The 24,120-nt window shown below is 48.3% G+C and overlaps 1 protein-coding gene across 1 annotated transcript in view; it reads left to right on the top strand.

Annotated features, from left to right (window-relative positions):
• LOC146190834 (uncharacterized) overlaps nt 1-22,455 on the top strand; it is a 66,639-nt gene extending 44,184 nt beyond the window's left edge. The window contains exons 2-3 of the mRNA XM_084601208.1: nt 13,349-13,609; nt 18,619-22,455. Coding sequence (XP_084457334.1) covers nt 13,349-13,609; nt 18,619-18,972 — 615 coding nt within the window. The 3' untranslated portion in view covers nt 18,973-22,455. The remainder of the gene's footprint in view (nt 1-13,348; nt 13,610-18,618) is intronic.
• The last annotated feature ends 1,665 nt before the right edge of the window (nt 22,456-24,120 follow it).

Here is a 24,120-nt window from a genome sequence, read left to right as displayed (position 1 = left end):
AGGGTCCCGCGCTCTCGCGAAGGGCCCCGTCCTCGGCCCCGACGATGGCCGAGCTGGCGTTCGTGCTCTGCTGCCGGTCAAGGCTACGACGAGCGGCCGCGTGAGCGACGGCCGAGCGGCCTCCGAAAACCGGAGCGCGCGTTTCGCCCGTTCTCCGCAGTGCAGCCTGTCAGAATAAGCGCGCAGTACAGCAGTACTCGCGCTCATGGAGACGCGCAATGAGCGCTGCTCGCAGCAGTACGTACCAACCTCGCATTCTCCGTCCGATAGCCAACACACAGTCTGCGGCCCTATGCTGAATGGCAGCCTAAACGCTGATTCGGCGCGCACAGAACCTACATGTGCATTGCCATCCAGTCACTCCTGCGACTGGACAGGATGCACATGTAGGTTCCGTGCGCGCCGAATCAGCGTTTAGGCTGCCATTCAGCATAGGGCCGCAGTCTGTGTGTTGGCTATCGGACGGAGAATGCTGCTCGCAGCAGTGCGTAGCAACCTCGCATTCTCCGTCCGATAGCAAACACACAGTCTGCGGCCCTATGCTGAATGGCAGCCTAAACGCTGATTCGGCGCGCACGGAACCTACATGTGCATTGCCATCCAGTCACTCCTGTGACTGGGCAGGATGCACCACTGATGATATAACAGTAACGAATCATTTTAGGCATCAACCTAAACTGCAAGGTACGCGTCGATGGTGCGGGCTATGGAGTTTATCCACATCCTACGCATTGTTTCGCTTTCTTCGCTTGCTGCAGCGAAACCTCAGCGTGCAGCCTCATAAAAATCAGATCGCTTGTCAAAACTGCGCTTGCCATCGCGTCGCCCTATACACATATAGCGCGCTGAGCCGCCTGGGCAAGCGGCTGATTTCTACGTGCTGCACGTAACTGGTGGGGAGACGGGTGCCATCACGGGTGCCGTCAAGAGCGATCACGATTTCTCGGGCGCTTTCTGCCGGCGATAGCGCCGCTTCGGCGATGAGCCACATGTCGCGCTCGGTGGTGCCGACCGCAGCGCGCGATCCCTCAGTCGACGCGGCAGTGACGCGAGGCCGCGACTGTATTTACAAATGAAGCGCTGCCGTTCTCGCCGCCGACTCGCCTCCGTCGGCCTCTGTGGTGTACCTCTCTGTACTTCGCTTTTCTTAGCTCTCCTCGCCCGACTTTGAGGCGTTCCTTTATCGGAAGGTGACGTCGTCACAGCGTTCCAGTATGCTCGTACACTGTGCACACACATATGAATCGACGCTCCTCTCCTTCCCTTGTGTTCGTTTCTGTTGGAAATGTCTATTCAGTGCGGGACGTATTAGTATTGCAGCTTGTCTAGGTGCTGTCGTACTGCTTAATGCGGTGGTGCAGTGGTTAAGATGCACGACTATGGTGCCTAAGTACCCGGGTTCCATCTCGACTGCCGGCGACAGAGTTTCGATTGAGGCGAAACACAGTGGCGACCGTGTTGTTGTTGTTGTTGTGGCTGTAGGAAGAAAGAAAAGAAAATGCACAGGCCTGCTACTGGCTCGGTAGCTGAGCCACCTCCGCTGCCTCGTGCAGACGGAAGAGAAAATAGAAAAAAAGGGAAAAGAAGTGGGGAGAGAAAGACGCGCGCCGCAACCACAGCCGTCGTCTGCCACCACCGAAGCGGTGGCGGGTGCAGTGACGGCCTACAACCGATAAAAATCAGTGGCTGGCTAGCCCCCGCCGCAAGCGGCGTTGACCTACCGTCCCAGCCCCGTAGGGCCAGGAACTGCCACCTTTCACCACCTCTTCCTCTGGCGACAGTGTGCTGTTCTATGTCAGTGCACGTTAAAGAACCCCAGGTGGTCGAAATTGCCGGAGTCCTTCACTACGGTGTCTCTCATAATCTGAGTCGTTTTGGGACGTTAAACCCTATACAAACCAAAACAAACGAAGCTACTGTCCACGACGGTAGCTTAGTGGCCAGGCCGCTTGCAATAACTACTGAGGGCGACCCCGCTTCTTATGCAGTCCTATTTCAATGTAGGCAAAACGCAAAGTACCCGTGTACTGCGCGATGTCTGCTAGTGCTCGTTGAAGAACATCAGGTGGTCGAAATTATCCCGAACTGCGCATTGTCCCCCATAGCCTGAATTGCTTCGGGACATTAAACCCCATAAACCAAACCAACTGAAAGGCTGTTTTGTGGGGTAGTTGTGGGAGTTAGCTCATTTTGGCGAAGCCTGAAGCGCAAAAATGTCAGGGACAAAAGAGAGACAGAGGACAAAACGTTTTGTCATGTGTTTCTCTCATGTTCCTATCATTTTTGCGCTTCATGCTTCGCCAAAACAAACGAACTGCTTTTTTGAGATGGATGTGCGAGAGTTTCACTTGCAAAGATTAACATTTTCCTGGGGAAGCGTGGAAACTGGTAAGTGAGGTATTTTAAACACATTTTTTGCGTGTCGCACAGTTTACTACGGTCCTTTCGGGAGTAATTTCCGGCAGCACACCTCACGCGATGCCCCACCGCTTTGATCAAGTCCCCACGTGCCCTGCATTTTGTCTGGTCATGAGTTTCGGCAAGCTTTGCGTCTTGAAACTATTTCGGAATACGCAATTATTTCTGAATTATTTCGTTAGATTTATGTACTAATAACTATAGTCGGCTTCGAGACTTTTTCGAATCTCAGCAGGTCGATTCACTGCCGACACTTTGAATGATACGATGAGCTACGAAGAAGACAAGATTCACTGCCGACACTTTGAATGATACGATGAGCTACGAAGAATACTATCATTATCATAATCATCAACATTTAGAATGGCCTAATTATTTATTATTATTTTGAGTTATGCCTGCTGCAGCCACGTTAATCTCTTCAGCCCCCTTGACCATCTGCGGCGCCTTGCACTCTGTATTTACGAATCCACTCCGTTACCATAAGATGTCATCGGTTATTTTCTGTCCGGATTGCATCTTTTTCCTGTGCACGTTTTTCTTTATTTCGACTATAGAAGGCGTTAATTTTTCTTCGTTCACTGAGCCACTCTACTCTTACCTTTCTCTCTTTCTCTCTCCCATTCACTCAACATTACGCCAATCATTTTCCTGTCCATAGCTCGCTGCACTGTCGTCAGTTTAATTTCAAAACTGCTACTCGCATTAGATTCCGGGCTTCTATCACATACTACATGAACACTGCCAAAATACACTTGTTATATAATTTCTTGGGAGATTATAGTGAGAAGCCATTTTTGATATGACGGTGCCTGCTGAAAGCCCTCCGCACCACTGAAGCTTATTCCCCCAGTTGTTTCCCTATCGTAGTCAGGATATTCGGTCGCTACCAACCTAACGTAGGTGCATTCCCTTGGGAATTGGAATTCTTCGCCGCCTATCGCAAATTACTTTTTTTTTTTTCGTAACTCTTGAACAAATACTTATGGTCTCAGCATATTGAATTTAGATCCTCTATTCTGTTTTCCGTCTCTAGGTCCTCAGTCATGTTTTGAAACACGCCTTCTTAGTTGCATAGGGAGGCAATGCCATCATTAATCAGCAACTACTAAATTGTTATCCATTAAATGTTATTGCGAAAGCAATACTACTCTAGGTTTCGAGCCTTCAGCGTGGCGCGGCCGCACCCACGTGACGCTGTGGCATCACACCCCGCGTGACGCTAGGGTGAGAGCTGGGCTACCAACTCAAGCGGTCGGCGTAGCGCGGTCGCAGCCACGGCGCAGCGCGTGACGTCACACCCCACGTGACACAAAAGCGGTCGGCGGGGCGCGCTAGAGGCGCAGTTGGTGCTCACGTGATACGTGACGTCAGGCACGTTCATACGGCGTGGTTAAAGCGGGGCTTTATATGTGGGCTGGCAGGAGCTGCCAACTTGGGTCTCTCGTTTTACATGGGACGGTTATGTCATAATCAGCCTGCTGGGACCCTGGCATTCACGTTACCCCGATAGGCCACTAAGGCATGTTCATACGGGTTGGTTAAAGCGGGGCGTTATATGTCGGCTGAGGAAGAAGAAAAAGAGAAGAACACTCGGTCACCCGCAGCAATGCTTTCGCTCAATATCTGGTTCAGCAGCTTTGAACGCTTGTAATTTTTTCCAACTCTTCTCAATCCAGGTACCTAAATTCATCCTGTAAATTCATCGTGATAATAATGGACAAATCGTGTCTTCTTTCCTGGGAGCCTCCTTGATTGCGTATGTATATGGAGGGCTGTGGTGACTGTGCAGCAGATTTAAATACTTTGCAACACTTATGCTTGCGCCTTTTCTGCACCTTGCTTCCGTAATGCCTGCATTACTTATGAAGTCCCGACTTAGCCAAGCGCTTTCTTGTAATCTATGAGGCTATATATGGGGCATAGGTATATTCTTCACGTTTCTCTATTACCTTATCGTTGGTGTAAGTATAGTCAATTGTCAAGCAGCCTCTGCGAAAGTCAGCCCGGCCTTTTCGGTTTAACATTGCCTCAGTTTTATTCGCGGTTGCACTAGTAAATACATTCCAAGCAGCAGACAGTAAGGTGATCGGTATGTGATCGGTTCAACCCCATGACGTCACTTTTATTATGGCTTAAAATAATAATCTTAGTGTTGTTCCAACATTATGGTGCGCCCGAGATAGTGAGGCATTCCGTGGCAATGTTTTCTAGCGCAATCTCCTTACAGACCTTCAGGAGAGCTGCAGTTCCCTGATCCGCGCCAGCATTGCTTGTAAGGTTGTTTTTATTCCTTCTTTCTTTGCAAGCAGCATGTGTATATCTCCCACATAATTTCGTCCGTCACTATAGTGGTCCCCTCTTCGGACACCGTGCGGATCTGTGCAGGATTCTTTGCCTAAAATGATTTATCTACGCTATCTATACGACTAAGAATACGATGGAGACTTAGAACGGACCAAATCCACCCATTGGGAGGATAGCGCAGAGGCGTAGCCAGAGCCGGGATTTGGTGTCAGAGCACCGCTCGAAATTTTCTGAGCTATGCACTCCCCCCTGTTTCTTTGTAATTTTTTTTTTAACTACCGGCGTATAACACCCCGCGAAATATATTTCCGGCTGTACGCCACTGGAGGATAGCTTTCAGAAGCGGCACCTATCGAACGAACACTAGAGGTTTGACTTCCTTGGATTTGCCATTGGCTCTTCAGCGGGCTGCATTGCTTTCGGATCTCTGTCCTGTTCGGCTGAAGTGACGCCAATCTACAAAAAAAAAAAAAAAATTGTTCTCAATGTTCTCTCCGGGTTTGACGAAAGAACCAGATAACCACGGGGCTGCTTTGTATTTCAGCGATCGCATCCATTAGTGCGCAAGCGCCAATTCCAAAACGGTTCGAACTTTGATATCTTCCGTCTCTCATTCCAGTCTTAGTGCTTGTGGCTGCCATTCGGAATACGTGCTTGTTGTACCTCTGTCTATACCGTGGTTGCATCGGCGCTTATTCCCCTCGCCTTCCATGAATTGGTCGGCCTTATTCCGGGCAGGACGTCACGACCAAAGCGGTGGCCGTTCCGGTCCGGGGCTCTCCGGCCGATGTGCACCCACTATAGACTTCCGCGAACAACCCAAAGCGCGCGCACAAACACGATCGCTTCCAAAAGCCACCCGCGGACGGAAGCCGCCTGCTCGCACAAGAAGAGAGAGAGAGACAGAGAGAGGGAGGGAGGGGGCTTGGCACCAGCTTCGGCAGTTCCCCTAATGGAAACGGCTTCAATTAAGAGGATTCACCGTTCTGTACGCATCGTTGCGCGTGTATCTCGGTCAGCGGGCGTCGATTTTCGCGGTCTTCACCGCGAGGAGCTGCGCGGCGCGGCGTCAGCGCGAAGTCGTGTCTCTGCATATCTAATACAGCGCCGACGCCGCTGCGGGCTGCTCGGCAGTCCGCTCGGACGTCGTGACGCGAAGAGGCGCGTGCACCGCTGCTGCCTTCCTCCTCTCCCGCTGCAGTTCGAATGCAGTGTCGTAAGAACCCCCGCAGCGCTCGTCAGGGGTCAAGAGAGGTGCCGCGCGAAGAGCTCAACTGCTTAGTGTTTTTTTTTCTTTTTTTTTTTTCCCTCGCTCTTTCTCGGCGGCGCGAAGAGGCTAGTCGAAACGTCGCCACGTTCCCTGCTAGGCGCCGCCTCGTTGTTGGCTGAAATGAGTTGGAAGACTGAACGTTGTTCCTCTTGGATCAGTGAATGCTTAGATGCTTCTCTCCTTTGTAAGACAGGACGTGAATGGGGGGAGGGGGGGAGAGGAGGAGGAATACAACCACTACTGCTCCCCTTATTCACTGACTCGGATGGGGTAGAAAACATTCGGTGCTGCCTTTAGGACGTGCGGATTTCCTTCCTTTATGCCATACGCTTCACCGGCGTAGATAGCTTTGCATGCTCTTCCTTTCAGGTCGTGGGAAGTTTTCACCTTTCCGATTAGAATAATGTGCCCTCTTTACAATTAATTTTCCTAATGGAGCGGACGACGAGTCCATGTAACTTTTATTATTCTTACAGTTCAAACCCCGAGCTTTCTCTGGGCACGTTGATTTTAATAGATATGATTTTACATGATGCTGCGTAATGTCTTTACACGATGTATCCACTGCCTTCTTTAACGCTCTCTGGGGATTGAAAGTATTTATATAAATAAAGAAGTAAATAAAATATTTTATTAATATTTTTTTTCTTCCGCCACCTGACTCATACGTGTTTAGCTGCGAAATTTCTCAGCAGCGGCGGCATCTGAACTTCTTGACCTTTTCCACCTTATAGCAGCTCTATCTTAGGCGCATACAGCATCATTGCCTGAAGAGTGCGCAAATCTGTCGGCACATGCAGGCAAACATGAATTGGGTTTAGGGTCCGTTTAACTATCTCATGCCTCTCACTGATGTTCTTTGAGGTGGCGATATTCCTATTTGCTTCGGCCAAGTTGTCCCTGATTTTTTAAGTACCTCTGAAGGTTGTGTTAAATTTCAACCTCAACCCATCCCGGTGCGTGCCTCGTTTATTTGGGATGGAAGGGAGTACATTGTTTTGCAACATGCTTCACACTTTCGTTCTGAAGTGCCACCCTGTGAGTGCCTGCTCTGTTTCTCTTGCCTTATCCCCTCTGTCTTCAAATATCGTCACCGTAGAGGGTTGTGCGTGCAACATTTCTAGCTCATCTCGAAAATGTTGGTGCCCAGAGGCCGAGAACACTAGCTCCAACGTACTTGTAAACAAAGCAACTTCTTTAGCGTCTGGGGCCCACGTCCGTTCACTCTTGCCGAGCATTGGGCGTGTTTTCAAAATAACCGGCTTGTTGTTTCCTTGATTAGCAGCGTGGGTGCTGACGTTGTAAGCGGCGTCTGACTTTTCAATTTCGTCAAACGTTATTCTGATCTTTCCGTTATTTTTACTATTTCTTATGTCCTTCGTTGAAACTGTACAGCTTTATTTTAATCTTCTTCCCCTTTTTACACTTTTCTCTACGGAGTACCGGATGGGCTCTAATAAATGTCAACAATTTGCGGTTCTTAATATTGCACCAAAATCTTCGTGTACACGGGCGTTTTCGTATCTTCCGATTTGAAACGTAGCCACCGCGGCTAGGATCGATCCCGTGACTTTGGAATCAGCATACTAACGCAATAGCAGTATAAACATCGCGTCGAGTTACTAACCCTTACGGACTATCCATTATGGCAGTATTCGCCATTTATCTTCCCTTATTAGTCGCCAGAGCCCTGCCGCCAGTTCCCTGCGATATCGCCGTCCTTGGTAGCGGTTACGGAACTACTGCAGAAGGTTACCCAACTCAGTGATTTGCAAACTGGGATCCACTGGGAATCCTCAACGCGTGCTACGTTAGGCGTGTTTGCGCCGGACGATCGAAGGCCGCGACTGCTACCGGCCTGACAGCAGTGTTTGGCCGCAAGACACTACTGCCGAACAGGAAAGCTTAACTGCTCGTTTCATCTAATCGCACATTACATGTTTACATTGCACAAGGGGTCCGCCAGCTTGCGTGGCCGACGTGATCGCCAATTACTGTGGCCATGTGCTCGATAGTGGGTGTATTTTTATTACGACCGTGAGGCTATCGCTGGCACAAGAAGGCTCAAAGTACAATGACTACGATCGATGAACAAGTTATGGACTACTACCTCAGGGGAACCTCCGTGTAACTGCAGGACAACGTGGAACCATGCATGTGTGATCATCTGTTCAGCGAGACGTTCGAGTGGCGAAGAAACTCCGGGGGAGAAGGCGACTGAGAGCTTGGCGCACGTCCAGCATCGCGCCGGGGGTCGCGTGACCCGCAGCGTGCGTGGGAGTCGTATTGTACTTGGCGTGAACGGTGAAACGCATGGCGGGGCCGGGCTCTCGCTCCTCTCGGCTGGTTTTCCTTTGACTTGCTCAACACGGGGCGCGGCCGGCCCCTTCGTTGCTCAAGAGATGAGAGCCGCTTCGGCACATTTTATTGCACTTCGTTCGTCCTCCAAGGTGCGGAGACGCCTCTCTCTGCTCGTGTCATTCCCGACACCCGTGCGCCGAAACACTTGGAATCACGTGTAATGGCTACCATTTGCCGCGCTGCCTGACGACCAGCGATGCTATATAATCAAAGCAGCTCTCGAGAAACGCTCGCGTCATGCGATGGTAAATGATCCCGATGCGAGACTCCTCTCTTGAGCAAAGTTACGCCCGTACAATCGACGATCGATGATGCGCACCTCATTGCGGCCGCTGAATAAATAGCTACCCGTCCTCAAACAATCGACGAGACTGACATCACCTTGCGTACGTGCCGCAGACGCAGTCTCGATCGCAGCAGAACCTGCTATGGGAAACGCTTTCAAGGTTAGACGCTCGGCGGTCTGCCCTCCTCACAAACGGTTCCTGTTCTTTTTTCTTTTTTTTTTGCCCTTAGTTATTCGCGCAGTTTTGTTGATCCACGTGCATCGCTCAGGGAAGATGCGTGCGCGGTAAACTCGCTTTCACCGGTCGTCACGGCGGTGTAATGTCAGTCACTTACATTAACGCTGATCTGCCTAATACGAACGGCCTTTGGATGACTGCGAGTATGAACGGCTTGATAACGGCTTGATAACATCATACAGGGGGGCAGCTCATTCCAGGCCACCCAGTTAGCCGTGACTAAGCGTGTCTCCTTGGCTGAACGCTTCTCGATCCGAGCGAGGACGAAGTGGATAAATATTCAGGCGCAAGTTGAACAAACTTGGACGTAACGCGCATGCGTGTGTTTCTTGCGCGAGCATTACGGAACGCGGACGCAATATGCCCGCCGCCATGTATATATAACTGCTGTATGCAGATGCGGTGATTATCTGTTGTTCGTAATGAAAGTCCAGGCTCTCATGTCACGCTTAGAAAGCTCGCCTGAGCGCTAATTGCGATGACAAGCCGGCCTTGTCCCGTCAGCAATTTGTTGCGGTAACGGGCGGAAGGGGCGGGTAGCTTTTGACCCGTGGCGCGCAAACTATCTATTTTGTGTGCCTACTTCAACGATTTCACGGTTGTGACGGAGTTATAGGGGAGAAAAATGACTTTTTTTTTATAAGTTGCTTTTGCGCGCGGACTTCATTTCAGTACGGCTTCAGCCGAGGTCGTAGATGGCATTAGCGCAGAAAACTGTGCGGAATTGTGCCGTGGTAACGAGCACACTTAATGCTTTCCTTCATCCGACGAACCAGTGCACAAGGATAGTTCGAGCTGCGCGATGCCATTTGCAGCGTAACAGATTTGGGCGGGAGCGCAAAAAAAAAAAAAAAAAAAGCAATTATGCGTTCCCGCTGAGTTCATCACAGCTAGAATGACTTTCTTCCTCCCGCACAGTACTTACAGGTTTAGGTAATGGAACTTAGTTCACTCTCGACATATGCAAGGCAACGGGCACTTACGCTAACGAGAGCGTATACATGGTGGAAGATTGAAGACTGTGCGTGAAAGAGAGAGAAAGCTTTAATGTGAGGAAGGGTGGGAAGGTCGTCCGAAGTAGCACGTGTCTAGCCAGGCACTCCACTGTTGATTGGGAGCCAAGAGGAAAAGGCACATGAAAGTGACAATGGCAGGTGATGAACTTCATACGCCGTGCACACATACAAGCTCGTTTTCTCACATGAACATCACAAAGAGTTGGCTTGCATGACGCGTGTCCAGGCCTGTGTCCCGAAAATTGCTGCATGGCTTTCGCTGTCTATACCGCGCAATTTAGTTAGTTTTTTTTTTTTTTTTTAGTGCGTGACTACTAGACGGTGCAGTTCCGCACTTAGCCGTTGTGTGATGTCTGAAGCGTCTAGGCTTGCGCAACAGTGACTCTAGTGCTAGGTTTCATCATCATCATCATCATCATCATCATCATCATCATCATCATCATGGGCAGGACACGTAGTGCGATGGTCGCTTAGGGTAACAAACTGGATTCCAAGGGAAGGAAAGCGTAGCAGGGGGCGGCAGAAAGTTAGGTGGGCGGATGAGGTTAAGAAGTTCGCAGGGGTCAAGTGGATGCAGCTAGCACAGAACCGGGTTAAGTGGAGAAATATGGGAGAGGCCTTCGCCCTGCAGTGGGTATAGTCAGGCTGATGATGATGCTGATGATTATCATGAATACGTGTGTGCGACCCGAAACCAAAGTGAAAACCGGGGTGCTAGTACCAAATTCGTATCGGGCCTAGCCGCGCTGTATTACCGATCATTTCTTCCCTCGACTGTTTTTGCTAGAAGAGTGATTTTTGATACAGGCTGAGAGTTCAACTGGTCGAAAGTAGCCGCTTGAAGTGCGTTTCTCTGATCCACCTACCGGGGCAGCGGCACAGCACGTGAAAGATAGGTTATGGCCTCTCCCAAAGGGAGGTGTTTCGGACTCTTTTCTCGACCAGTTTTATCAAACTGAGCCGTATATGGGATGCTAAGCCTGAACCGCCGGCAATATAGAGTTTGCTGGCCTCGTCGGATGTCAGGACAGAGTCGAAAACCGGGTACATTTGTTGAGCCCGTAAATATGATCTTGCCTATAGGTTTTATGATCTTAGAGCGAGTCGATTGAAGCTTATACGAAACGCGACAGCCAGCGTGCAACGGCGGGTCTGTGCAACGAAGAATTGGTATTGTAGACCCGTCCACATGGGGCCGCTTCGTTTGGGCGTCGGCTTGTTTGTTACTTCGCGCTATGCAGAGGCTTATAATCCGATTAATGAAGAAACAACGGCTCACAAAAGCGATTAATTAACACTGAAGGAAAGGACAGTGGGAACAGGAGCGCGCTGTCCATTCTTCCTTTTAGCGTTCCATGTTTTTGTGGGCTGTGTTTCACGATCCATAAAAAACCCAACGGTCCAAAGCTTCACATTACATACAGAAAGGAAACCGGTACGCACAAGGTTAAAAGGTTTCGTTTGGTTTGTGGGGTTTAACGTCCCAAAGCGACTCAGGCTATGAGAGACGCCGTAGTGGAGGACTGCGGAAATTTCGACCACTTGGGGTTCTTTAACGTGCACTGACATCGCACAGAACACGGGCGCCTTGCTTTACGCCTCCACCGAAAAGCGGCCGCCGAGGCCGGGATTCGATCCCGCGTCCTTGTGAGCAGTAGTCGAGCGACGTAACCACTGCGCCACCCCGGCGGGGTCAAGGTTAAAAGGCCCAGGCTAGTGCTCAGTAGGCGCTGCACTGTTTAATACCACTGTGTTCCGCGCATGTGCTCTGGACTCTGCGCGTCTTTCTCTCACTCTTCTTTTTCTCTCTTCTCTATTTTCTCTTCTCTCCGCACGAAGCAGCGGAGAAGTTGAATCTCTGGGTATGCGTGCGTGTACAGGCGTTCGTGCATGACCCGAAACGCCTCTTTTGCGCGAGAGGGGCAAGTCGCATGTATCAGCAGTTATTACAGGCGAAGGGATGTGGGAGCTCTTGAAACAAACGCTCTCAGACGACTCACGAAGAGAGTTCACATAACGTTTACACACCAGACCACAAGAATGGTTAAGTCTCACCAACTGCACTCTTACGTCGTCACAGTGAGCAGTACGTCCGTGGGCACAGTCTAAATGCTTGTGGCTAAAACAGCATTTGCACTGTCCTTTAAGTCTCCGAAGACTTAAAGGGACACGTATCGGGACACCTTGTGCAGTTAATTTCTGCGTAAAAATTCGTTAGTAAAATATTGAGGGGAACCCCTAAAGTGGAGTAGATTTGCAATAAGGGAGTAATTTTACTGATTCACATCCACCCAAGAGCAGCCATACGGCTACAAAGGAAAGTTATGCAGCTTTCTCAGAAACTTCGAAGTTAAAGAAAAATTCTTCCTGCTCCGTGGATCGAACTCGGGACCGCCGCCTTTCCGGGGCAGTCTCGCTCTATACCAACTGAGCTAACCAGAACGGTCAGCAGACCACATGGTAAAGGGCCAGAGCGAATCGATCAATAACTCGAAGTGGGACTGGTGTTGGTCAAATAGAAAAAATCGCCCCCGGACCGAGACGAATTTTTCTTTAACTACGAAGTTTCTGAGAAAGCTTATGGCTGCGCTCGGGTAGATGTCAATTAGTAATTACACCCTTATAAAACATTTTTTACGTGGCTCTTTCTATGTTGGCCTTTTTCCGGCTTCGAAAAAAAGAGTAGTTATCGAGAAAACTACATTTAAAAATCTGCCCTTCACTGGATTCATACTCACGACATCTACCGTCTTGAAGTGACTGGCGGTGTAGCGTGGTCCCAGGGATCCGCGCCCAGTCGTCGACTCACTTAATTTGCGAAATCACAAGGCAGCGGCGACGCCCGTATATCATTTTCTCTTCTTCTCTAGCTTATAAAAGATACGACTTCCGAGAGTTTAATCTCTTTGTGATTAGAACGCGTATCTGTCTGCATGTCAATTTCATTTTGCCCTCAAGGTTCCTTTTCTTTCGAAATAAAGTGTGCATTTCTACATCGAAACTTGCTAATTAAGTAATTGAAAGCCCTTGTCAATTGTAGTCTTCTCTGGCGTAGAGCGCACAGGCGAAACAAAATATTGCGGGACAGGCTTGGTCATTTGATGTTTTTGTTTCATACTTTAGGCCATTCTTAAAATAGGAAGGCTTTTTGGGATTATGCGTCGACGAATTTATTGTCTTTCCTAGTATGTTGTATTCACATGTAAATTTAGAACCTCCTAACTTTCGCCATGTGAAGCACGAGAGTAGTTTGCCTCCTAGTTTACTTTACGTAAAGAGCGGGGAGCGTTTGTCTCCTAACGTTTGCTACGTAAAGCACGACACGAGCTTGTCTCCTAATTTTCGCCGTGTAATGCGCCAGAGGAGCTGGATGGTCAGTGAGTGTGTGCAACTTTGGTTGTACCTACCAGCTTACGCGTCATTGTGTCATTCTCATGTTCTCCATGCTGCAGGCGGCTGTTGTATCCTGCGTGGCATTCGCCTCGGGCCTCTCTGCGCCGCCTCCTCCGAGGCGCAGCCCGTACTCTTCGTTCCGCAGCATCCAGCCCCCGCCCGGTTTTCACGTGGAGCCGGCACCCAGTCGGCGTGCCGAGAGTTTCGCCGAAGTGCCCAAACTCGATTCACCCGGCGGTGACTTCGTCGGCCACCCGCTCGACTATGGCAGCAGCCTCAACTTCGGCGGCCCGCTCGCCACCACCGTGGGAAAAGTGAAGGTATACCTTTGCGAGCGCGTCGTAAACTTCCGCCCTTCCACTGCGGAATTGTACGCGGCGCACTGGGCTTGAGGAGGAAGCGGTGGCAGAAAGCGGCGACTCTCAAACACTTCCTTCTGCTCTTTCCCTGCGCCCCTCTGCGTCGCGACGCTGTTCTTGAATCCGCGCATACACTGACTCTTCCAACTATAGCCCTTGCCGACAAGAAAGAACACGCCAATTAACATTTTGCCTTCTTTGTCGGCGTTCTGCACCGTGAGTCATGGCAAGCCAAGACAGGCCTTGCACGCAGATATACGGATAACCAGTACTGCGTTATCAGCCTTCAGACTTGCACCGAATGACGAGTTATTTCCATGAAACATGGCAGTTCGTAAATGAAGGTACCTTTCATGAATTGGGCCGCGTCTACTGTGGGTACGCAGGCACCGCATATAGGAGAGTAGCTGGACAAAGGAAGTTCAGGTTGCCGGCCAACAGTCGAGTGGGTCGGTCATTTGACATCGGGGAACAAGAAATAAAAAAAGGAGCAGCTATGCAAGGCACAGAATCCACGGAGTGCTGCGCTTTGTGCAAAGGTAAAGCAGAGAGGGAAATACCGGGAACACAGTGCAGTTATTTCCTGCCCTCAGCTTTTCCGTCTGCGCCAAATATATGCGTGACACGCGGAAAACGGTTTGAGTGGAGAGGGAAAAAATTGAGGGCGGAACTACGCGGCAAATCGTAGTCAGAGATAAAAATTTCAACCCGCTCGTTGCGTTAATTTGTGCGAAATAGTGAGTAGGGGGCAGGGAAAGGAAATGAAAAAATCTCACTATAGTCGAGAGTGCAGTTAACCCGATTCTTCGCGTCTACAGCGAACGTAACTATAACCACTTGGGCGGTACAGCCATGAGTGTTTTCACTCATGCCAAGACTTTCCACTGGAAATTGCTAGAAGCCCGAGCACGTAGAAGCTTCTGTGTTCTGGTCGGCAATTATTTTAAATCGTCCTCTGAAGTATTTCTTTGATTCAAATCTGGTGCTGGCGCAACTCTTGGTCGATTGAGAGACCAAGTTTCTGCGGTGGTGATGTTCCGGGAGGTAATTGCACGCGATCAATCAGAATCTTGTTTGTTCCTGTCGCTGAGACGTGCGCTGTGCCGGAACCTTTAGCCCCTCGCGCCTCTTGCTCAAGGCGCGCACCCAGCTATGTTCGGGCACGTGTGCGTTGGTGGCAGCTGCTTCCTGGTCGCCACCCGGCTTTTCCCACTGACGGTGGAGCGATTGCCGCCTGCCGAACCTATCATTAATGGGTACTAAAAGGCTGGCGCCTCGCTCGGCCTTGCACACGCGCTGGTGCGCTATTGTTCTCAAGGGACTCCTTCTACACGCATGCCTTGTTACGTCTATACTGAGGCCTACGACGGGCAAGGCCAGGTTTCCCCCGTCCCCCTCCTATCTCGCCTATATGCTGGTAACGAAGTTTCCTTCACGTCTTTGGAGGGATAAACACCCCGCCTCCATGTGTGAATGGGCTGATGTCGGTTTCCGCGCGAAGTGGCATAACGATCAGATTCCAGTTACGCCTTGATTGGCCACTAGGCTTGCTCAGGGGTAGCCTACTGATTAGATGGTTGAAAACTGCGCCCGATATGTTCTTATAAGGACCCAGCATCACGTTCTAAAAAGCGTGGAGAGCATTAGATGCACACGCAAACGCTTGTTTGGTTCACGCCTTGTCCTGTGTCCAAACGATGGAATAATGAATCAGTACCAAATTGCCCAATCGCTGTCTTAGTTGACATGTCTAGCAAAGAAAATCCCGAGAGCACTGTGGAATCTACACTGCAGAAATGCGAAAGCCTGATCGTTGCTGCTGCATCGTGTTTGTTCTCATTATCATTATCAACTAATGTACCGTCATTATCATCGCTACTGTCATTACTGTCATTATCAGTAATTGCAGCGTCACGGTCATCGCTACTGTCATCCTCACGGTAGACAAGCAGAACTATGATATGCTTTTCACGCTCTCGGGCGTGGCGTATACTTCCATGCAATATAAAGAAAAAAAAAAAGAATCCCGGGCGTGGCGTAGTTGGTTAAAGCGCTCAGTTGGGGATCCGAGGAATGGAGGTTTGATTCCCGGCTTAGACAGGATTTTTATTTTTTTGATGACATTATCATGACGTCATTTGATTGACAACTATAGTTTTACCGGACGTACTGCGACAGTATGAGCCGTTAAAGTCTTTCGCTTTAATAGCAGATTGCATGGCATTGTTTAAGAGAACTTGTTCCCGGGCGAGTTGGTTACATTCCATTCTTAATATTCAAAGAGGCGAATAACACAGCACAAACGCGGTGAAGACGACGGGACCAAGCTCCACTTCCAACTAGTTTATTGAACACATGAAACACATCACATGCGCAGACCCGTCACCTAAGATCAAATTTAACCTGATATTCGGCGGAGAAAAATTTCTTAAGCGTGGGTTATCATGTTAAATTTGATCTTAGGTGACATGTTTGCGCATGTGACGATAAAAACTATATATGCAAGTTTCGTATGTTCAATAAAAATATAAATGGAAATGGCGCTTCGTCCCGCCGTCTTCACTGCGTTTGTCCCGTGTTATTCGTGCCCTAGAATATTAAGAATGCGTGACATTATACCTTACCGTTCGATGGCGAAGGCTCAATAAAGGCAACAAGTATTCCAAACTCTAGTTTCCTGCTACATGTTTTGTGGACGTTGTGACTAGTCACGGAGAAAAATTGGCAATTGTTCAACAATTTTGGGCTTTAAGAACATGGTTCTACTCCGTGAACAGAAATAAAGAAGCTGAGCTAGTACGGTCCAAATGCTGTATGAGACGCAAATACATGTAAACGTCTTAACTCGCTTGTAGGGAAGGTTCGAACTCAAATATATTTTTTTAAGGTATTAAGGAACAGCTGAAGTAGCACCGCATTGAGAAATCTCTTGACAGCTGGCATCTGATTTTATGTTGGTGAAAACGGCACAAATATCACAGATGACTGAATGCGCTCTACATATCTTCAAGGATTATCCAGGTCGCATCATGTTTAACAAATGTTCACGCAAACGTAACAGGTGCGTTATAGTGAGAAGAACATGGACTGGCTTTCTGGGTAACGAGAATTCGGACGCGCCATGGATTGGTGCACATCTGCCGCACTAAATTTCCCGCATGCAAGGGGTGTATGGATCCCAAATGAGCTCTGCAAGGTCGCCCGTCGGTTTAGTCTGACGTCAGAACCGTGTTTCGTTTGATGCCGACACAGCTGCTGCATAGCGTGCTGGGAATTTAGACGCCTATATAGATGGGAGACGATGTAGTCGAGCACTCGCACGCGCCGCGTTCGCAAATGAGTCGTAGTCAGAGATCGGCCGCCCCCAAAAGCGCACCATTTGATCGGTTCTGCACTGTCGTTAGCTTTATCGTCCTCGACCCAGTACTTCCTCGTCGACTACTCCGCCATCTGCGGCAGGCAAGGCCAAGATGCGCACGTGCAACGGAAGACGTGCATGGTTCCCGCAGTATTACGAACGAAGAATAGAAATAAGACGTTATGACCGAGAAAGATGGCTTGCTCGGCGATTAACGAGTGCAGCAATGCTTTAGTACCAGCCTAGTTGGTCGTTGATTTGTCAGCGAATTATAGACTTCCTACCCGTGCACTGGGGCCGGTCGCTGCGCTGTAGCAAAAAGCACTGGGTCATGCAGGTGACCTGTGTTACGAGCGAGCATTTATCCCTGTTTTCGAGGGAATATTGCCGAAATATGGCAGAAAGTAAATATGAGGGCAACTTGGTACACACTGTCTTGTGAAATTGCGTGCTAGAAATTGAGTCAAAGCCATAGGCGTGTTTTGCTGCCAATCGATGAAACACAAATTGGTCTGCCAACATTGAGAACGACCGCAGCAGCCAGCAATGATCAAGTGTAAAGAATCTTCTCTGTATGGAAGCAGTGTAGTTTTACATTCTGCTATATTGCGCAGGAATATCCACGTAAAGCCATGAACAATCTTGAGAGCAATGAAGCAATGTGCTGCGGAATAGTAAAATCTTGGCTCAGCTGCTTTATTTCTGGTGCAGGGCTTTGCTTCAGCGCGGTTTTTATGTCCGTGGTCCTTTTGGTAGAGCGCAAGTATATACTCTATAAGAAACGTTATGCCTGCGTTAATATTTCAAACGATAAAACAGCGTCTGTTTGTTTTTATGGAAAACCCTGGTGATGGTTTTAGTATTATTTTTGTACGTATGGGGGGGGGGGGGGGGCGCATTACACTTAGAAGTCTAATGTGTTCAGACTGTGCGTACCGATTTTTAATATTGTGACAGTGCGCGAATCATCATAACGTTCAATTGTGGAAAACGTAATGTGCCATTTTATACTGAACGGAGACTGCTAACGAATGGCAGGACGAGGTTGAATTGATAACGATGTTAGCTCCTCCCAATCTTAGTATTTCAATCAACAACTGCATAAATTTCCTTTGTAGCAGGAAAGCTGAGCCTGGGGAGATTACAGTAATAGTTACTCCCTAGATTAATATAGTTCGACTTGATGAATCTCATTTAACGCAGGGCTAAAATTGGTTTGGTTTGGTTTTAAGGGGTTTAACGTCCCAAAGCAACTCGGGATATGATACACGCCGTAGTGGATGACTCCGGAAATTTCGACCACCTGGGGTTCTTAAACGTGCAATGACATCGCACAGCACATGGACGCCTTGCTTTTCGCCTCCATCGAAAAAGTGACCTCCGCGGTCGAGATTCGATCCCGCATCCATAGAGTCGAGCGCCCTAACCACTGCACCACCACGGCGGGGCTGGGCTAAAATTAAGCTGTATATTGGCACTTTCTTTTTTTTTTTTTATTTTGTTCTGAGCAACGCAGAACCATCGAGGCGATTGGCAAAGAAGGGTGCTTTGTGGTGTACAAGCGAAAGATCGGAAAACCGGGTGCAAAAACTTGGGTTTTTGACGTTCGCAGGTCCTGGACTACGCGAGCCGCATGAACGCCGAGGGGGGCAGTGCGAGCCGCTACGGAAAGCCGCTGATCAAGCCTTACGAGAGCATCTACGCGAGCAAGTCGGCGGGCGCCCAGAAGTACACAAGCGCCGCCAAGAAGCACAAGCCACCGCAGCAGAGGCCCAGTTCTCGGGCCCAGGCCGAGAGCAGCGAGAACGAGATCGAAGGCTCGGTCGGCGGTGACGATGGTGCCAAGGCCTCTTCATTCGAGGACGACCACCTGCCGCCCTTTGACTTCGCGACCTCCCGGAGCGGCGAAGAGTCAAGAGAGTCGCCTTTCCCTGAGGCCGGGGAGATGGCCGGATTCTTCTTCTGATGGGGTCCACGCTGACCCAAGGACAGCTTGTGTCTCGGCGCTCTGTTCGCGTATTAAGAGAAATGATCAGCGAGCAGTGGAGAAGCAGTACAGCTGACAAATGGGTGACGTCATAAAAGACCAGCACAGAAATGGACTTAGGGCCAGTGGATTGCAGAGGCACAGTGTACAATTAGGAGATGGAAAACAATTGTTTTTTGTTTCCTATCTTCTAATTGCTCATTATGCAGTGTGTTGACTGTTTCAGATGCACTGCCATAGTTTTTCGTCTTTTTCTCCTATCACAACAAGAAATATTTTTCCGTTTTTTATTTGTTCTCTTTTTCTGCCGCCGCCCACTTGTCCACTTTACTAATACGCAGTGTCTGTGAAACAGTTTTTGCGCTCCGTGTTCCTGTCGCAGTTAAAGTGGAATTTGTCAACGCTTCGCGAGAATCAACCTCGACTTTGGAATACAAATTTGTTCTTCTCTAGCGAACCTTTTTTTTTTCTTTTCATTCTTTTTCTTGTCGTGCATAATATTCAACCGGCTGCATAAATCAGCTGTTTGGACCCTGGAGACAGCGATGATGGTATTGTGGACGTGTGTGATTTTCACGACGACTGTCCGATGTCGAAGGGCGTGCCTTTCAGTGACGAAAGTTGTGAGCCAAAAAACGTTATAGCCTGTTGAGTACGGCGCTACGAAAGGGTTTTGAAGGACGTTTCAACCACCACGAACGATAAATAATATGTTATGTACTACCTAATTGTCGAAAAAGGGATTTCAGATATCTCCCTACTACCACCTGGCGCTCTGGAAGGCGGTATCGAGAGAAACAACAATCGTAATGCAGCCTGATCATACGTTGCATCATTGCTATCCAACCTTCTTGCTGTGTAAGGGGGCAGCGATTCGGAAAAGCCGCGCTAGCGTTATCATGGTGCCGTTTCACTTGCAGGGTACTGGTCGATACGCCTTGCCTTTTAAATAAATTTTTCGCACCATGAGATACAACACTTAACACTATTTGAGTCAGGAACCGTAGAAACCTGTCTAATGTTGCAGACACCTTTCTTTACTTTTGACCTTCGTGATCTTAAGAGTGTTTGCAAAGACGAAGTCTGTACAAGTCAGTTTTATGGTAATGGTACTTCTGAAAGTAAAGTTTGGAGTCACGTTATCAAAGAAGATCGGCTTTTCCCCGCTAGTACTTTGGCTACTTTAGTACTCTTTATTGCGGCTGCATGCCACGATGTGTGACAGTAGAACTGACATCGCGGTTCGCAAGGATGAAAACGTAAAGTGTGCGTGGATGTAGTTGCGCTGAAGGGCCAATATTTTAACGATGTGCCCGGATTCATGAGGTATAACCATTCTCTACATTAAACGAACTGGGACCTACTCACGGAAGAAAAAAAAAAAGAAGCAGCAGCGCTCGCTAGTGTGCGTGCGTGTTTGCTCATTCCTAATGCGAATTCGGTTCTTGCGCTGCTGTTATGTCTCAAATACGCAGTCAACTCGCTTAAATATTTTTTTTTTTCTGCGTCCACAGTCTTGCTAGTTGGTGGATATGTATGGTGCACGCATTCAAAAGTCACCCCCCTCCTCCCTATAAAAAAACCATGTCCTCAAGATGTGACGTCACATCGCTTTGGTAATCACGTGCTCCGTCCTCAAACGCATGCACTGGAGGACAGGTGCGAACGGGGGACTTATTCACGCCACGCATCTGAACCGTATAGTGGCTTACCTTCGCGTCTCACGCGGTGGGCCTACTTACACAGGCACATTGGAACGCGAAGTTCATCGCACACCGGCGAGATTCCCTTGCTCAAAGAAGCGAAAGTGCAAAGGAAAGCGGAGCCTCACACTAAAACCCTCAGAGTGCGCAAGGCGGCTTGTCGCGCCAGGCTGCTCACAAGGACGTGAGCGCGAATCCCAATGACCTGCTGTAGTGCGGTATGTATACGCCCAGCCTACTCGATTAGCATGCTCGAGACGTCGGGGAGCCAATTCACACCGGTGTAAATCGTGGCGGCCTCTGCCTAGCTCCTATGATGGGTCATGCGACCAGCAAAGGGGACGCGCCATAAAGTAAAACCACGAGTTCTTCAATGGAAGAGACGCTATTTTCTGGGACAAAGCAGGCGTTATGGATGACTTGACGAAAGCTGTCTGCCGTTCAATTTCCGCGGGCATTGGCTGTACCACTGCGGACACCCCAGTACCAGCTGTGTTGGCTTCGATGGTGAAGTTTTAATGCGGCGTTAAAATGGCCGCTTTCTTGCTTGCCAAGGCATGCGGCAGAGGATAAAGAATAGGATTTCTGCGTGACCGGGAAGTAAGCGAGGATTCACACCTCATGATCATTTCGAGCTTGTTTATGCTTTCATTTCATGCGTTCTCCCGGTGAGCTTTCAGCACGAAATCTGAAGGTCATCAATGTTTTTTTTTTTTTTTCTTTTTTTGACGCATAGATCGCGGTGTATGTCGAACGGCCTCCCCTCCATGCATCTACCAGTTTTCAATGTAGAGAAATGTTGCTTGCCTCGAAATAAATTACTTTCTGTCATTCGCCTTTTGTGAGAAGTAGGCTTTCGTAGCTAATATCGGAATGTGTGAGATTATGTTATTGTATGTTACGGAAGAGACATGGCCAGCGCTATAAAACAAAGAGTACTCTTGAGAAAGGCTGCCGACCTTATGAGCTTCCATTCTGGGGTGCTCTATGTATAGTGTATTATGCGTATACGTCGTGCTTTTCCATTGCCGCTAATATTGCTCAGCATTGCGTAATACCGTTCACATTATTTATCGCTTCCGCCCATATTACCATTGGGAAAATTTCTATTTGCGAGTAATGTACGGGGCATACTGAGAGATCAAGTGCTGGGACAGCTCTCGTTAACTGATGACAGATTTTGTTGTGAAGAGGGTCCATCGTCTTTCATACGCACTTCACAACAGGCAAATATCGCGTTGCAGTTGCAAACTTATTTGAATCTTCATTACTCCCTGGTGATATCCACGAGGAAAAAGAAATAGAATTATCTCTTTCGTGAGATCGGTGTTTTTAGTTGAGGTAGATGGGTTGTATTGCGGTCTTTGCGACGGTCTACCTGCCTGCTCGTCTCCCTAGAAGTGGGCTCAACCCTCGGATCAACTTAAAACTCACAAGTTTCCATCTTTTGTATATAGAAATCACCCTTTTATCCTGTTTGTTTACTTTTTTTGTCGCAATGTGCGGTAGGTGCTTGAGGCAAACAAATATGCGTGCTTGGCTACATTAATGAACGGCGAAATTTTGCTGCCTATTACTCGCTTGGTAGAGTAGAAGCAGCCGGGCTAAACGTGTGGGAGCGATACATTGCAGTTGCTCATCGCGCAATTGAAGCATGGTATAATCATGTTTTCAGGATTAATTGCGCGAACAATGTCGTCTTTGTGAGTCTGAGATTGCCTTGAACTTGATCGCGCTGTTTGTAATAAACTATATATTCAACGACACAATGTGATGCCCATGTCTTTTATTTATTTATTTATTGGTACCTCAAATGCCCACTAGGGGCGTTACATTAGTCCTTGCTTTCGCAATTAGGACTAATTTACTTCTCGTAATTAATCAGCCAGAATGATCATTACACTATAAATCTACTGCACAAGCTGGTGTCACTGTTCGCCCGTTACAATAAAAACGAACAGTTAATCATTCTGCCCTTTTACGTAATTGCTTAAGGAAGGCGCCATGACCACGTAAAGGAAGCCCGTGCAGTTCGCGCTCATGCAACGTTAAAGAAGCTAAGAAGTGCTCTAAACCCTGTGTAACATGAGTAAGTTTAAAAAAAGACAGCGAGCGTAAAAAAAAAAAAATGAGGCGCTCTGTCACTCTTCTCTCTCTCTATCTTTTTTGGAGGAGGTCTTCTACAGCCATGTATTAAAGTTAAGTGAGACTGCTGAATCGCATCGAAACCATCCTAGTTAGACGAGGTTTACTGTCTGAAGGCGCATGAGCTCTTCAAACTACAGAAGAGAAATAGATGTTGCATATTAAAAACATCAACAAGAAAACAACGCTCTCTCAGCCCGCATTGCTATGTATAGCAGGCTTTCGAATTAAATCGAACGAGGTACATCAAACCACTATATAGCCCATTATTGTTTATATCGAACAGTCAGAAATCCTCTTGGAAATACCATGTGAACTTATGGCGCTCCTAACGCTCATCAAACTCGGGTTTAGTTGAAACTTCGATATATCGAACGGCACACGCCACGCCCCTGCAAATTCATAACGGTGTTCGTCGTTAGCTATTCGAGCGTAGAGACGGATCGGCGGTGCTGCCTTAGACGCCTACTGGTATAGTTCTTTGGCCGTGGAACCTCGTGGCAAGGGGAACGTGCATGGGTGTGCTTTTGATTGACCGGCGATCTCTCGTACTACTCATTTTCCACGCCACAGCGGTGTCATGTGGTGAAGCCAACCTAGCTGACGTCTATAGCGGCAGTCCTGACTCCTCACAAGGTGGTCTTTGCTGCCGAAGGCACTGCGAAAAATAGCGTTACCCAAATTTTAATGAGATGATTCTATTTATGTAGTGTACTGGTAACAACACTAAATAACTAATAATATCTTTACCAAAATATTAATGAGATGATTCTATTTATGTAGTGTACTGGTAACGATACTAAGTAACTAAGAATATATGCCGGCTAGTTTGAAAGGTCTGTCCAGTGTAGCTTGAAGGCGGAGATGTGCACTCCCGGTGTGCCGGCTTACAGCACGTCGCTATATATTGATAGATGCTCCCATTCATTTATGTTTATTACAGGTTACATGTAAGCTTGTCGATATATAAAACAATTTCGCTGTACCCTTCGAGCTCGATATATCCGAGTTCGACGCATAGTTATAAATCGAACACGATGTATACACCGATTTCATGTTTTGTTTTAGGATTATACAAAATTCGTTATAAGGAGAAGTCATTGACGCGCTTCTTCATACATGTGAACAAAAGCGGGGGGTCGGTTCGGATAGACTAGAAGTTCTAGGTAAGCGAGTTTGAATTAAAGATATTCCACAGCATTGACAGATAGATGAGGTTCGAAAGTCTTTAGCAGAATAGTTGTTTCCGTTTTGGTAAGCTTTCTTTCTTCTTTTTTGT

This window comes from Amblyomma maculatum, chromosome 4 (assembly GCF_055883805.1).
Source record: "Amblyomma maculatum isolate TAMU_Amacu chromosome 4, ASM5588380v1, whole genome shotgun sequence".
NCBI classification, from domain to species: domain Eukaryota; kingdom Metazoa; phylum Arthropoda; class Arachnida; order Ixodida; family Ixodidae; genus Amblyomma; species Amblyomma maculatum.
Note: the sequence above shows the minus strand (reverse complement) of the source record. Positions and strands in the feature narration are given on the sequence as shown.